Here is a 15,450-nt window from a genome sequence, read left to right on the forward strand (position 1 = left end):
AAATCACAGTGGAAAGAAACCATTTCATAACTATAAAGATAAAACAAAAATTGTGCATTGTGCCTCAAAAAATCCAATAATAAAATGAATGGCAAAACACCTCAGCATGTCCAGTATTTTATAGTTTTAATGGTAAAATGAGGCTATACAGGAATGTGAAACTTACTGAAAAAAACCCTGAACCCCCATCTGACATGACTGCGGCTACATGCTGATGGGACATAACCACTGTTTAACTCCGAAAAAAAACAAAAAAAAAAAAAAGAAAAAAACTTGAAGCCAAAATACGGCATGCAACAGCATTTTCTGTTTTGATCAACTAATTTTTGCTCCTCTCTGCACTTTACTGTTAAAAGACGTAAGTGTTAATAATTTGTAATATAGTCAGGAGCGACTTTCATGATTTTGTTGCTGTATTTTTACATCTATTCAAATGAAGGATTTTACAAAACACATTTATTTTATATGCTGGAATATGTAGAAATTTATATTAACAGAAGAAGGGCTGTCTTTATTTCATTAAAATATGGTGGAATGTGCAGAAAATAGGTTTAAATGTTCAACAATTTTCTTCTAGTCTGAGACTGTTGCATTTAATTTAATTTTTGCTCGATGCAATGTGCATAAAGTTAAAATATTGAAAGAAATAAAACAGGTTTAAAAAAAGAAAATGTTTAATTTGATTACATTTTAGATGGAATATGCAGAAAGAATAGAATTAGGCTGAAAGGTCTATGATTTAGCGTATTCAGGTCGTGCATCATGTTTTTGAAAAAAAAACATAGTAAAGTAACTAGTAAAGTAACTAATTACTTTTGAAAATAAGTAATCAGTAAAGTAATTGGATTACTTTCTTGGAGAAGTAATCAGTAACTAATTACTATTTCCAAGTAACTTGACCAACACTGTTGTCCAGTAACTCCAGTTGGAATTTTCACCCCGATATGGAGATGGTCCTCACTGGAGATATGGTTGCCGCGCTACCGAAGCGCCATCTAGTGGCTGTTACCAAAAAAGCATCAGAGTTTCGCCTCTTGTTCTTGTTCAGAGTTTCGCCACAAGTTTCCGAGGGGCGCTCCTGTAAAAAATAAAGTGGGTGAAACTTCCGGTGACGCGGCGGAAGTAGCATTCCAATGGTATTTTGTGTGTTAGTTAGCGAAGAGGCTAGCTGTTTTTCGGAGAATTATTTTACTATTTAAAGACGCAAATCTTTATGAGAGATGTCGTTACGGAGCTCAGGGACAACATGCGCTGTTCGCGGTTGTACGTATAACCGGACTAAACTAATTCAGTGGCTTAAACGTGATTGTTTTGAACATAAGCTGAAAACGAAATCACAGTGATCCTGCCAACGACTGTAGTTTCCATCACCTCCCAAAAGACAACGAATCATCCTGTGTACATTTGTTTAAAATCTTAATATTCTATAAACTCTATCAGCATGTGTTTGGCTGTTCGCTACTGATGTTACAAATAAACTCAGGATCAAAGCCTGTGTTGACAGAATACCAAATGTGCCAGTTAATGTATTCAAGCAGCACATTCATTTATAATTTTGAATAAACTCCAAAGCACAATGACTAAGTGTGTATTTTTTATTTTAATTGTTTGTCAGCTCACACAACTGCCTTGATGAGTATTGATTATTAATAATGTTATTATAATACTCCCAATCAACTACTGCGGAGGGTAAAGGTACTGTTATTTCACCCTTTTGAATTTCGTTGAGGTTGTGTTCCCACATCATTAGCTAGTTTGGATCGCTATAACTTGAATGACTGTCAACTGTTGAATGAGTGTTAAGCATGTCAAATCGCGCTTTGTTTACTTCCAACCGGAAGTCGCGCCCACTTTTGACGCAAGGCCTCATGGGGCGTAGGAAACTTGTGGATACTCGATAGTAATGAGATCTGTTTGATTCAAACATTCTTCCATAAATCTTCCTTTGTGTTCAGCAAAACAAATAAACACATAGAGGTTTGGAACAACATGAGGGTGAGTAGCCTAAATACTGACAGAATTTTCATTTTGGGGTGAACTAACGGTTTTCGGAGTCATTCAGCGCCTCCTGGAGGAAGAATTGAGTGTTTGCTGCTCAATGCGACACTCGCATGCGCCGTACGGCAGATGTTTACTACAGTTCTGAACACGTTTGCGGCGGCAACACGGCAGTGGACAGCGTGAGTATTTTCTTTTGTAAACTTCCTCCTAAAGCTAAGGAAAAAATATTGAGAAATTTAGAGCATGTCTTCTTTGATTGTGAAATGGTGCAACCCTTTTGGAGTGAGGTGCAGAACTGGTTAGTGGCTAGGAGGGTTGAACTTCCACCTCTCACGGTGAAGTTAATTAGGTTTGGTGTTTGTCTGGATAACAAAGATTGTGAGTTTGTTATTAATTTCTTGTTATGTTTTGGAAAGTTTTTCATACACAAATGCAGATGGTTTAAGTCTAAACCCAACTTTAATCACTGGTTGAATGAGGTGAAACTCTTGTGCAATTCTCTAAAATTAGTTAAAAATCAGAAAGCCCTAAAAATTGATTTCTCTTTTGGATATGTTTAAATTAATTTAAAAGTCCCTTGTTATATTTATTTATTTATTTATTTTGTTCCTTCATTGAATTTTTTTGTATTGCTTTTAATTATTTGTTTGTTCTAGTTTTTTTTTTCTTTTCTCTGTTGTGATGCTCAACCGTAGGCTGAATAATTGAGGTTATTTGCTGAGATGTGTTAATGTACCTTGTTGTTTTATGTTGTTGAAGAATAAAAAAAAAAGAAAAAAAAATTCTTTTGTAAACAAATGTGAAATTCATATATGTCTGTTTAATATTTAGTGTTTAGGTTTAATTATAACAATGAGTAATTATTATTACAAGCACATGACTACATTTTTATTGCACTACAGAACCGAGAATATCGTGTAAATTTTCCGAGCAAAGTTTATTTTCAATGAAAGTCGGATTTACCTCATTAATCACTTTTGTCATCAATTTATGTTCTGCTGTTCTAATTAAGTAGATTATAAAATAACATATATTTAAGTATATTTAACCCTAATTCTAACATGTTTCCTGTTATTCCATGCTATTTTTCCTTAGGAATAATACACTATTATTTATAATATTTCTTCGACTGCAGATTAAATACAGATGCTGTCAGAACTGCATTATTTTAGTTTTATTCATTTTTATTAAATTGTTATAGAGCATGATAACAATAATAACAATAACTTATAGCATAAGAGCGTTTTAGTCATCAGTTAGTTAAATGTATTAATATATAATTGTAGACGAACATAAAGACCAGTTGTTATTTAAATTAATTTCTATATTATGCTGACATTTTTTGTTTGTTTTTTTTACATTAGGCTACTTGGTTACATTTTATTCAAATTGTTGTTGATATCTGAGGAATCTCAGAATGAGTTATAATGAAGAAAGATTATAATTTTTGTGGGATTGTTTTTTTTTTTTAAATTAGTAATGTATGTTTCTTCTCTTGTTTCAGAGTGATCACAGCCCTTTCAAAATAATTCGACAATAAACGCTGGGAATATTCTCATCATCAAGGCTAGAAGTGCATCTGAACACGCAGGAGACACTCCAGGTGAATCTGTGTGCCGTACTAGAGTAAAGATGGACTTTATTAAAGAGGAGATTGAAGACATGAGTGATCCAGAACCATCCAGAATAAAACATGAAGATACTGAGGAACAAACAGGTTGGTGTCCATTCTTGATTCTTCATTGTTGATGCTTTGGTAGACGTGGATTAATAAGCAGTATATGGATGATAAATGATATACATCCAAATGATCATAACCTTGTACAACAGTTGTCAAACATATTTACTATATTAACAATGAATGAATAAATATAAGTGAAAGATCTGATCTCTTGTTTTCTGCTTATAAATAAGGGTTCACTTGAACTGATTCTAACTGTATTTCTGTGTGTTTTAGACCAGGTGAAAGTAAAAGAGGAAAGACAAGAACTGAATGAAGTGGAGGAGGAACATCATAATTTTACAATTCAAAGAACAAAAGCCAAAAAGACGCACACCTGCACTCAGTGTGGAAAGAGTTTCACACATAAAGGACACCTTGACACACACATGAGAATTCACACTGGAGAGAGACCGTATAAATGCACTCAGTGTGGAAAGAGTTTTACTCAATCATCAGGTCTCAGTTATCATCTGCTCATTCACTCTGGAGAAAAGCCATTTAACTGTGATCAGTGTGGTAAAAATTTTATTTCATCATCAAATCTAAAACAACACTTGAAAGTTCATTCAGATGAGAAGCCTTATGTGTGTTCTCTCTGTGGAAAGAGTTTTTCACGTCTGGGCGGTTTTAAACAGCACCAGAAAACACATAAAGAAGTGAGAGATTATATGTGCTCTGACTGTGGGGAGAGCTTTACTACATCTCGTGATCTGAAACAGCACCAAAGAATTCATACTGGAGAAAAAACTTACAAGTGCTCATACTGTGACAAGAGATTCAGTCATTCTGGACATCTGAAAAGACACGAGCGAGTTCACACTGGAGAGAAGCCGTACTACTGTACTCAGTGTGGAAAGAGTTTCACCCGATCAAGTTATCTAGTGTATCATATTAGAAAGCATTGTTCTGTGTCACAGTTAGCAAATGTTTTGTTAGATTCACATAAAGTAAATGTGTAGTTAGTGTTGGGGAATTTTAATCTCACATGTATTACATATGATCATTGGGTCTTGAGTTTCTATCTGTTTACCTCCTACAGTATATGTAATAACAGAGGAATGTCTTTTAGTTTTGTTATCTGTGAAGGAGGTAATTTGTCTTTCCGTTATCAAGAGTGGAGTGAGGTACCAGAGAACCGGCCGGGTCAGAGGTCATCTTAGACTGGGGAGGATAGAGGGGGTTAGCGGTAAATCTAACCTAGCATTTTTAATCCATTGCTTGTGGAATTTTACAGGGCGTCTGGGCGTCACTCTCTTCACAGTGTACCAATCTGTGTTAGCGACTGGGCCTATTCTTGCAAGAATAAACTTCTCTTTTCTTTTATTAATTTGACTCTGAAGTGTCTCTTACGCAGCGATGTCTGTTTATTGAATTTTTGCCTTAACATTAGTTGATCCATTGAGGACTAATTTTGATCAGGCAAAAAATGATCGGGCCAATCAAATTGCCAGGGCGGGCTTTAAACGATGATGGACAGATGATCTGCAGGGACGTAATCATCACGTTATCAAAGAGCGCGTGTCAAAGATGACTTCAGCTGGAGAATTGAGATGTATAGATTCCGCTGTAAAATAAATCGACAGCGCATTAATTTTAATAGACAAACAGAGAACTGCAATCAAGGTATTTGTCGATCGGAAAGATATTTTTGGCGTCCTTCCAACATGATTCGGGAAAAGTGTAACTTATCAGCTGGCTCTTACGGTCGCTAAGAAGATGGGACGTAATGAAAAGCCTGTGGTCGTTGTGGTTTCTCCTTTGGTCGCATTCATAGAGTAAGTAAAAGAAGCGACACTCGTTATTTAACTTCTAAAATAAATAAAGTAGGCTACGTTCTTTAGTTGACAACTGTATGCAAAGTAGCTGACTTACCGCGTTGCTCTGATTGGTTGTAGGTCTACCGACTATCCAATTGAGTGCAGAGTTGTTGTTTTTTCCTGGTTCGGTTAAGACACGCCTCATAATCAAAGCCCTACGGAGGAGTTTCACTCATCTTCTGACAATGTTACTAATACATACTATGGAGTTTGTTAAAGTGGAGAATGAGGACGTCAGTTATCCAGAAACATGCAAAATAAAACAAAATACTGAAGAGCAAACATTCTCGATTCTTCATTATTAATGACTACTGAGGAATATTTTTCATCATATATCGTATCAAAGATTACATTTATTGCTGTTACTTTTAGCTTTTGTATTTGATATAATTTAGATTATTTAATATGTTCATTTTTAGACTTGATGGAAGTAAAAGTGGAAAGGGAAGAACTAAATGAAGAAAGAAACCACTTCACTTTCACTTGCTCTCGGTGTGAAAAGAGTTTTGTGCAAAAAGGGAATCTGACGAATCACATAATTCACAGTGGAAAGAAACCATTTCATAACTATAAAGATAAAAAAAAATTATGCAGTGTCCCTCAAACAATCTAATAATAAAATAAATACCACAACAGACCAGAATATTGCCTCAGCATGTCCAGTGTAATGGTAAAATGAAGCTGTTTCTAGATGTACATGTATAAAGAAAAACCTGCGGCTCACATTATTTAAAATAATTTGCTTTGTTTGTTGTTCAATGGAAAATACGTTTTCAAACAAATGCATTAAATGGAAATATGTAGGCATATGTTAATACTTGTTCGTGGTACCTTTTCTAATAAAGAAATTAAACAAACAAAAATCAAAAAAGTTCATTTGTAAACAAAAAATATGTACCTATTCTCTGAGAGTCAAATGTTGCTTTTGTCCCTTTACTTGCTGTGAAATGGCAAAAAAGAAAAAAAAAGAATGGTTTGATTTTTCAGATTTAGAGGAAACTATCTCCATAAATAGTTTAATCACACGGTTCAAACTGTGTTTGTTTTCTTGCTGTGTGTGTTTTAACACATCACCGGAGATTTATCTTGTGGATTTTTTGTTTGTTATTTGGTCTTACTATATTCAAACTATAATACTTTGTTTGTAGACTGAACTACAAAAGTGTATTTTGGTCTTTAAGGTTTCGGTTTTCGGAGTCATTCAGCGCCTCCTGGAGGAAGAATTGAGTGTTTGCTGCTCAATGCGACACTCGCATGCGCCGTACGGCAGATGTTTACTACAGTTCTGAACACGTTTGCGGCGGCAACACGGCAGTGGACAGCGTGAGGATCTTTTGTAAACAAATGCGAAATTAATTTATGTCTGTTTAATATTTAGTGTTTAGGTTTAATTATAGCAATAAGTAATTATAATTATAAGCACATGACTGCATTTCTTTTTTTGCACCACAGAACCGAGAATATCGTGTAATTCGTCTGAGCAAAGTTTATTTTCAATGAATGTCGGATTTACCTCATTAATCACGTTGGTCATCAATTTATGTCCTGCTTTCTTATAAAATAACATATATTTGAGTGTTTTTAAGCCTAAATTTAACTTGTTTCCTGTTATTCCATGCTATTTTTCGGTAGGAATAATACACTATTTTTATTTTTTAAATATTTCTTCGACTGTAGATTAAATAAAGAACTGCTTTATTTTAGTTTCATTCATTTTCATTATATTGTTCCTAGAGCATAAGAGCATTTTATTCACCAGTCAGTTAAATGTAGACAAACATGAAGATCGGTTGTTATTTATATATAATGCTGAATTTTTAAATTTACATTACTTCGTTACAGTTTCTTCAAAATGTTGTTGATATCTGAGGAATCTCCGAATGAGTTATAATGACGAAAGATAATAACTTTTGTGGAATTGTTTTTTTTTTTTTTTAAATCAGTAATTTATGTTTCTTCTCTTGTTTCAGAGTGATCACAGCCCTTTCAAAATAATTCAGCAATAAATGCTGGGAATATTCTCATCATCAAGGCTAGAAGTGCATCTGAACACGCAGGAGACACTCCAGGTGAATCTGTGTGCCGTACTAGAGTAAAGATGGAGTTTATTAAAGAAGAGATTGAAGACATGAGTGATCCAGAACCATCCAGAATAAAACATGAAGATACTGAGGAACAAACAGGTTGGTGTCCATTCCTGATTCTTCATTGTTGATGCTTTGATAGATGTGAATTAATAAGCAGTATATGGATGATACATGATATACATCCAAATGATCATAATAACCTTGTATATAACAGTTGTCAAACATGTTTATTATATTAACCCTTGTGCATCAATTAAAAAAAAAAGTTACACATAGGTAAAAAGAGGACAAAAATGTCCATGTCAAAAAACTGTCATAAAAATGTGACGCTTTGGAGCACAGACTTAAGTTTGGTATCATTTTAAAGACGACCCATTGCAGAGTATTGCTGAAGTAAAAAAATAATAATAAGTAAATTTAAAAAAAAAGTTATATAGGTACAAGTTTATGAAAATTATGTATTAAAAAATATTTTATATAAAATATATATAAATCAGGTTGAACTCAAAACAGCATTAAATTAAAGCAATAAATCTAAATAGATTGTGTTCCAAATTTGAGGATGATATCTCAAAAAATGAGCTTTCGGTAACAGTTTGTTTGGGCGTAGTAACATATTTTCCCCATTGGGTGGCAGCAAAACCCCACTGGAGCTCACAGTGATTGGATTTGTATTTGCAGTTTTTCTCTCTCAGTCTTACAGACACACACATGCACACACACACACACACACACACATATTTTTTTATAACACACATACTAACCACACTTTGACATCCATACCAACACACCCACTCAAATATTGTTGCATAATTTATCCAGTTGGCTCTATAATATGCCAAACCAGAAAACAGGAATAAAGCGATATTTGTTTTATAGGACAAACTTAAAAAAAATGACACAATCTGATAAAAAATAGTAAAAAATAACATTTTGAAGCCTTGCCATCAGAATGAAAGCCTCTTAACAAAGATTGCATAATTTTATAGTTAACTGAACCGGGGATTAAAAATGGCAGTTTTAATGGGTTTCAATGGGGACATTTTTGACCAAAAGGTGCTGAGAGGGAGTATTTTTTGTACCTAATGCAAAAAATATTTTTTAAAGAAAATGACGGTGAAATAATAAAATTCCAATAAAAATACACACCTGTGCCAAATTTTTTGCAGTTAGCTTTAACACAGGCAAAGTGATCAAAAAAACAAGGGTTAACAATGAATGAATAAATAACAAGTGAAAGATCTGATCTCTGTTGCTTTCTGCTATTAATTAAGGGTTCGCTTGAACTGATTCTTCACAGATAATGTGTTTCTGTGTGTTTTAGACCAGGTGAGAGTGAAAGAGGAAAGACAAGAACTGAATGAAGTGGAGGAGGAACATCGTAACTTTACAATTCAAAGAACAAAAGCCAAAAAGACGCACACCTGCACTCAGTGTGAAAAGAGTTTCAGAGAGAAAAGATACCTTAACTCACACGTGAGAATTCACACTGGAGAGAAACCGAATACATGCACTCAGTGTGGAAAGAGTTTCACACAGAAAGGACACCTTAACTCACACATGAGGATTCACACTGGAGAGAAACCGTATACATGCACTCAGTGTGGAAAGAGTTTTGCTCAAGCATCAACTCTCAGTTATCATCTGCGCATTCACTCTGGAGAAAAGCCATTTAACTGTGATCAGTGTGGTAAAGATTTTATTTCATCATCAAATCTACTCCAACACCTGAAAGTTCATTCAGATGAGAAGCCTCATGTGTGTTTTCTCTGTGGAAATAGTTTTTCAAGACTGAAAAGTTTTAAACAGCACCAGAAAACACACAATGAAGTGAAAGATTATTTGTGCTTTGACTGTGGGAAGAGCTTTAAAATATCTGATCATCTGAAACGGCACCAAAGAATTCATACTGGAGAAAGACCTTACAAGTGCTCATACTGTGACAAGAGATTCACTCATTCTGGACACCTGAAAGAACACGAGCGACTTCATACTGGAGAGAAGCCGTACTACTGTACTCAGTGTGGGAAGAGTTTCACCCGATCAAATAGTCTAGTGACTCATATTAGAAAGCATTGTCTGTGTCACAGTGAGCAAATGTTTTGTTAGATTCACATAAAGTAAATGTGTAGTTAGTTAACTAATAAACTTAGCCTGGATGCCAGCCCGAACTCCGCCCACAACATTTTTTGGTCGGGAAGTTCGGTCTGGACTCGATCCATTGAGGACTAATTTTGATCTGGCAAAAAATGATCGGGCCAATTAAATTGCCAGGGCGGGCTTTAAACGATGATAGACAGGTGATCTGCAGGGACGTAATCATCACGTTATCAAAGAGCGCGTGTCAAAGATGACTTCAGCTGGAGAATTGAGATGTATAGATTCCGCTGTAAAATAAATCGACAGCGCATTAATTTTAATAGACAAACAGAGAACTGCAATCAAGGCATTTGTCGATCGGAAACATATTTTTGGCGTCCTTCCAACATGATTCGGGAAAAGTGTAACTTATCAGCTGGCTCTTACGGTCGCTAAGAAGATGGGACGTAATGAAAAGCCTGTGGTCGTTGTGGTTTCTCCTTTGGTCGCATTCATAGAGGAGTAAGTAAAAGAAGCGACACTCGTTATTTAACTTCTAAAATAAATAAAGTAGGCTACGTTCTTTAGTTGACAACTGTATGCAAAGTAGCTGACTTACCGCGTTGCTCTGATTGGTTGTAGGTTTACCGACTATCCAATTGAGTGCAGAGTTGTTGTTTTTCCTGATTCGGTTAAGACACGCCTCATAATCAAAGCCATACGGAGGAGTTTCACTCATCTTCTGACAGGAATATGAGAGTATGATGAAGTCAGGCTATAATAAACTAGTGTTGCTGTGAAATGCCGTAAGATTTTTTTTTATATGTTAGAGAACAAGAATATTATTGAAAATGATTTAATTGAACACTTACTCAAAGAAATAAAAAAAAAATACCTAAATGAAAAGAGACTTGAAGGAAATGCAGAAAAACAACAATCGGGTGCCTCGTTAATCTCCAAAGTGGGTTCCTCACAAATTTGCTCATCCAATTACAGTTAATAATACTGATGAATAATTATTGATGCTGTAGACGTGTGTACCCCAGTCTGCAGCTGTGTTTATAAAACATCCAGTGGCAAAGAAGCGTAGAGCTAGACATAGGGATGCTAAAATGTCTTGAAGTTTCAGGCCTCAAATGCTCCTTCATGTCAATTGCTAGTTGTTGTTTTGCATGTCTAGGAAACCTTAGCTTCTCCAGCAGTTCATTTTCAGAAAGGACTTCTAATGGGTTTGAACGTTCTTTGCAAACTCTTTCTCGTATTATTGCGCTTTCATAAAAGCAAATATTCACCCTGGCAGGGGTTTTCAAAAAATTTCGGTTTCAGTGTGGACGAACGGCATAAAAATACCCGTGTCCGTGTGGACACGGCCTGAAAACAAAAAACAAAAATTAGACGACTAACTTGCAAGACTAGTCTTAAATAGATTTATGCAACCATTCGCAGATGTAACAATAATTGAAATCTATGTGACATACTATGGTAAATAAATGTTATTAATACATACTATGGAGTTTGTTAAAGTGGAGAATGAGGACGTCAGTTATCCAGAAACATGCAAAATAAAACAAAATACTGAAGAACAAACATTCTCGATTCTTCATTATTACTGACTACTGAGGAACATTTTTCATCATATACATTATATCATATCATTAAAGATTACATTTACTGTTGTTACTTTTATCTTTTGTATTTGATTTAATTTAGATTATTTAATATGTTCCCTTTTAGACTTGATGGAAGTAAAAGTGGAAAGGGAAGAACTAAATGAAGAAAGAAACCACTTCACTTTCACTTGCTCTCGGTGTGAAAAGAGTTTTGTGCAAAAAGGGAATCTTACGAATCACATAATTCACAGCGGAAAGAAACCATTTCATAACTATAAAGATTAAAAAAAAGTGCATTGTCCCTCTAACAATCTAATAATAAAATAAATACCAAAACAGACCAGAATATTGCCTCAGCATGTCCAGTATAATGATAAAATGAAGCTGTGTCTAGATGTACATGATGTATAAAGAAAGACCTGCTGCTCACATTATTTAAAATAATTTGCTTTGTTTGTTGTTCAATGGAAGATACGTTTTCAAACAAATGCATTAAATGGAAATATGTAGGCATATGTTAATACTTGTACGTGGTCCCTTTTCTAAAACAAAAACAAAAAAAGAATGGTTTGATTTTTCAGATTTAGAGGAAACTATCTCCATAAATAGTTTAATCACACGGTTCAAACTGTGTTTGTTTTCTCACTGTGTGTGTTTTAACGCATCACTGGAGATTTATCTTGTGGATTTTTTGTTTGTTATTTGGTCTTACTATATTTAAACTATAATACTTTGTTTGTAGACTGAACTACAAAAGGATATTTTGGTCTTTTAAGGTTTCGGTTTTCGGAGTCATTCAGCGCCTCCTGGAGGAAGAATTGAGTGTTTGCTGCTCAATGCGACACTCGCATGCGCCGTACGGCAGATGTTTACTACAGTTCTGAACACGTTTGCGGCGGCAACACGGCAGTGGACAGGGTGAGATCTTTTGTAAACAAATGCGAAATTAATTTTTGTCTGGTTAATATTTAGTGTTTAGGTTTAATTATATCAATAAGTAATTATAATTATAAGCACATGACTGCATTTCTATTGCACCACAGAACCGAGAATATCGTGTAATTCGTCTGAGCAAAGTTAATTTTCAATACATACATGAAGGTCGGATTTACCTCATTAATCACGTTGGTCATCAATTTATGTCCTGCTTTCTTTTAAAATAACATATATTTGAGTGTTTTTAAGCCTAAATTTAACTTGTTTCCTGTTATTCCATGCTATTTTTCGGTAGGAATAATACACTATTTTTTTATTTTTTAAATATTTCTTCGACTGTAGATTAAATAAAGAACTGCTTTATTTTAGTTTCATTCATTTTCATTATATTGTTCTTAGAACATAAGAGCATTTTATTCACCAGTCAGTTAAATGTAGACAAACATGAAGATCGGTTGTTATTTATATATAATGCTGAATTAAATTTACATTACTTCGTTACAGTTTCTTCAAATTGTTGTTGATATCTGAGGAATCTCAGAATGAGTTATAATGAAGAAAGATAATAACTTTTGTGGAATTGTTTTTTTTTTAAATCAGTAATTTATGTTTCTTCTCTTGTTTCAGAGTGATCACAGCCCTTTCAAAATAATTCAGCAATAAATACTGGGAATATTCTCATCATCAAGGCTAGAAGTGCATCTGAACACGCAGGAGACACTCCAGGTGAATCTGTGTGCCGTACTAGAGTAAAGATGGACTTTATTAAAGAGGAGATTGAAGAAATGAGTGATCCAGAACGATCCAGAATAAAACATGAAGATACTGAGGAACAAATAGGTTGGTGTCCATTCTTGATTCTTCATTGTTGATGCTTTGGTAGATGTGAATTAATAAGCAGTATATGGATGATAAATGATATACATCCAAATGATCATAACCTTGTATATAGCAGTTATATAACAAACTAGTGAGACAAACACTACAGCGAGATGGCTGCATACACAAGCACCGTGGCCACTGGTCAGTAGCGGAGTGGCATTCCGGAGAGACGGGACTTTTCCAAGTGGGCCGCGAGTGTTTCGAGGCCGCGAGTGCCGGTCTGATAGTTATACATTACAAGTTCTTGGCAACACCATCCGGCGGCATGTACACAATAGTCTCTGCAACGACGATCAATTGAAGTGCGAGTCCGAGTGAAGATGGTGCGTCCAAATCATAGACTGTAAAAAATAAATCCAAATCCACTGATAGATAACAGATAACAGCGGAAAAGAGCGCTCCACTTGATTTAAAAAACAACAAATCTTAACGCTAGATCTCTTATTTTATTGCAAACTAAATTGATTCTCTGCTAGTTAACTGGAGATGTTGTCCAGTTACTTTCCAGAACTTTACCCCCAACTTTAATAAATGGCATAAACAATTTGCAAGCTGCTAAAATAAAGCATACGAAACATCAGCTAAAATGATCCATAGGCTATTATAATCAGAGCATGTGGATGTTTGTCAGTGATTTTTTTATATTAGGTTAGTACAGAATTTAAAGAGCACAGACCTACGCAAATGAGGTGGATGTGAAACACCTTGTAAGAAATACTTTTCCTTTTCAGGAAAATTGTCAAAATCGCAATACTTGACTTGGTATCGGTATCTAAACAATAATTTTGGTATCGTGACAACACTGTCAAACATTTTTACTATATTAACATTGAATGACAGAGCAAAAAGTGAAAGATCTTTGTTGTTTCCTGCTAATAAATAAGGGTTCACTTGAACTGATTCTAACTGTATTTCTGTGTGTTTTAGACCAGGTGAGAGTGAAAGAGGAAAGACAAGAACTGAATGAAGTGGAGGAGGAACATCGTAACTTTACAATTCATAGAACAAAAGCCAAAAAGACGCACACCTGCACTCAGTGTGGAAAGAGTTTCTCACATAAAGGACACCTTAAAACACACATGAGAATTCACACTGGAGAGAAACCGTATCCATGCACTCAGTGTGGAAAGAGTTTCAAACGTAAAGGAGACCTTAACTCACACATGAGAATTCACACTGGAGAAAAAACGCATACATGCACTCAGTGTGGAAAGAGTTTCACACATAAAGGAAACCTTAACACACACATGAGAACTCACACTAAGGAGAAACCGTATACATGCACTCAGTGTGGAAAGAGTTTCAAACGTAAAGGAGATCTTAACACACACATGAGAATTCACACTGGAGAGAAAACGTATACATGCACTCGGTGTGGAAAGAGTTTCACACATAAAGGAAACCTTAACACACACATGAGAACTCACACTGGAGAGAAACCGTATACATGCACTCAGTGTGGAAAGAGCTTTTCTCATGCATCAACTCTCAGTGCTCATCTGCTCATTCACTCTGGACAAAAGCCATTTAACTGTGATCAGTGTGGTAAAGATTTTATTTCATCATCAAAACTAAAAGATCACCTAAACATTCATTTAGGTGAGAGGCCTTATGTGTGTTCTCTCTGTGGAAAGAGTTATTCAAGGCAGGACAGTTTTAAACAGCACCAGAAAACACACAAATTGATATATCATTTGTGCTTTGACTGTGGGAAGAGCTTTACTACATCTTTTCATCTGAAACTGCACCGAAGAATTCATACTGGAGAAAAACCTTACAAGTGCTCACAGTGTGAAAAGAGTTTCGCTGAGTCTGGATTCCTGAAATTACACAAGCGATTTCACACTGTAGTGAAGCCGTACGACAATTCTAGTAGTCAAGTGACTCATATTAGAAAGCATTGTTCTGTGTCACAGTGAGCAAATGTTTTGTTAGATTCACATAAAGTAGCCTAAATGTGTTGTTAGTTAACTAATAAACTAGTGTTGCTGTGAAATGCCACGAGATTAGTGTTTTATAAGTTTGAGAACAAGAATATTATTGATGTAGACCCTGAATTTATGTATTGTTTCTTTTGTGTTCTGCTAACAGAAATATAGTAGCTATGTCCTGAAATATGGGCCAGGTCAATTGTCCCTGGAAACAACTTTTCTTTTTTCTTTTTGTATTAATATGGGTTTATAAAATGTGAGGTGTTGAAATATCCTCTGTTGTGAGTAGCCCTTGAACCTCCCTGGTCATCACAGTCCCGCCCACAGCCGGTGCCGGAAGTAAAAATTCAATACAGATTCTCCATTGACATTTGAGATACAAGC

At 35.1% G+C, this 15,450-nt stretch overlaps 4 protein-coding genes across 8 annotated transcripts in view; all 4 read left to right on the forward strand.

Moving 5' to 3' along the window:
- The window catches only part of LOC120470772 (uncharacterized), a 61,072-nt gene extending 51,273 nt beyond the window's left edge, over positions 1-9,799 (forward strand). The window contains exon 12 of the mRNA XM_089120762.1: positions 9,750-9,799. The gene's annotated coding sequence lies outside the window, so the exon portion shown is untranslated. The remainder of the gene's footprint in view (positions 1-9,749) is intronic.
- LOC120470771 (uncharacterized) lies at positions 1,436-5,047 on the forward strand. 3 transcript variants are annotated; one of them, XM_089120766.1, is made up of 3 exons: positions 1,436-2,180; positions 3,506-3,718; positions 3,959-5,047. In XM_089120766.1, the coding sequence occupies exons 2-3, from the start codon at positions 3,634-3,636 to the stop codon at positions 4,681-4,683; spliced, it is 810 nt and encodes a 269-aa protein (XP_088976892.1). In that variant the 5' UTR covers positions 1,436-2,180; positions 3,506-3,633; the 3' UTR covers positions 4,684-5,047. The 3 variants fall into 3 exon arrangements, with proteins under 3 accessions (XP_088976892.1, XP_088976893.1, XP_039516360.2); XM_089120767.1 differs by having other exon boundaries at positions 2,177-2,299; XM_039660426.2 differs by lacking the exon at positions 1,436-2,180 and adding an exon at positions 2,187-2,379.
- Positions 6,705-9,799, forward strand: LOC148973416 (uncharacterized). Of its 3 annotated transcripts, none has more exons than XM_089120756.1 (3): positions 6,705-6,864; positions 7,512-7,724; positions 8,953-9,799. In XM_089120756.1, the coding sequence occupies exons 2-3, from the start codon at positions 7,640-7,642 to the stop codon at positions 9,735-9,737; spliced, it is 870 nt and encodes a 289-aa protein (XP_088976882.1). In that variant the 5' UTR covers positions 6,705-6,864; positions 7,512-7,639; the 3' UTR covers positions 9,738-9,799. The 3 variants fall into 3 exon arrangements, with proteins under 3 accessions (XP_088976882.1, XP_088976884.1, XP_088976883.1); XM_089120758.1 differs by lacking the exon at positions 6,705-6,864 and adding an exon at positions 6,871-7,169; XM_089120757.1 differs by lacking the exon at positions 6,705-6,864 and adding an exon at positions 6,871-7,066.
- Positions 9,800-9,942: 143 nt separating this feature from the next.
- LOC120470751 (uncharacterized) lies at positions 9,943-15,340 on the forward strand. The gene is made up of 4 exons (XM_089120742.1): positions 9,943-10,229; positions 12,094-12,235; positions 12,881-13,093; positions 14,063-15,340. Exons 3-4 carry the CDS (start codon positions 13,009-13,011, stop codon positions 15,052-15,054), a joined length of 1,077 nt encoding a protein of 358 aa, XP_088976868.1. The 5' UTR covers positions 9,943-10,229; positions 12,094-12,235; positions 12,881-13,008; the 3' UTR covers positions 15,055-15,340.
- The last annotated feature ends 110 nt before the right edge of the window (positions 15,341-15,450 follow it).

Source organism: Pimephales promelas, chromosome 16, assembly GCF_988280905.1.
Source record: "Pimephales promelas chromosome 16, fPimPro1.hap1.1, whole genome shotgun sequence".
In the NCBI taxonomy this organism is placed as follows: domain Eukaryota; kingdom Metazoa; phylum Chordata; class Actinopteri; order Cypriniformes; family Leuciscidae; genus Pimephales; species Pimephales promelas.

What these genes read in the sequence shown, in the direction of transcription:
- LOC120470771 (XM_089120766.1), top strand. Translation starts at nt 3,634, where the DNA reads ATGGACTTTATTAAAGAGGAGATTGAAGACATGAGTGATCCAGAACCA. An exon ending in AGATACTGAGGAACAAACAG is followed by an intron (nt 3,719 to 3,958) that starts GTTGGTGTCCAT and finishes TGTGTGTTTTAG; the next exon opens with ACCAGGTGAAAGTAAAAGAG.
- LOC148973416 (XM_089120756.1), top strand. Translation starts at nt 7,640, where the DNA reads ATGGAGTTTATTAAAGAAGAGATTGAAGACATGAGTGATCCAGAACCA. An exon ending in AGATACTGAGGAACAAACAG is followed by an intron (nt 7,725 to 8,952) that starts GTTGGTGTCCAT and finishes TGTGTGTTTTAG; the next exon opens with ACCAGGTGAGAGTGAAAGAG.
- LOC120470751 (XM_089120742.1), top strand. Translation starts at nt 13,009, where the DNA reads ATGGACTTTATTAAAGAGGAGATTGAAGAAATGAGTGATCCAGAACGA. An exon ending in AGATACTGAGGAACAAATAG is followed by an intron (nt 13,094 to 14,062) that starts GTTGGTGTCCAT and finishes TGTGTGTTTTAG; the next exon opens with ACCAGGTGAGAGTGAAAGAG.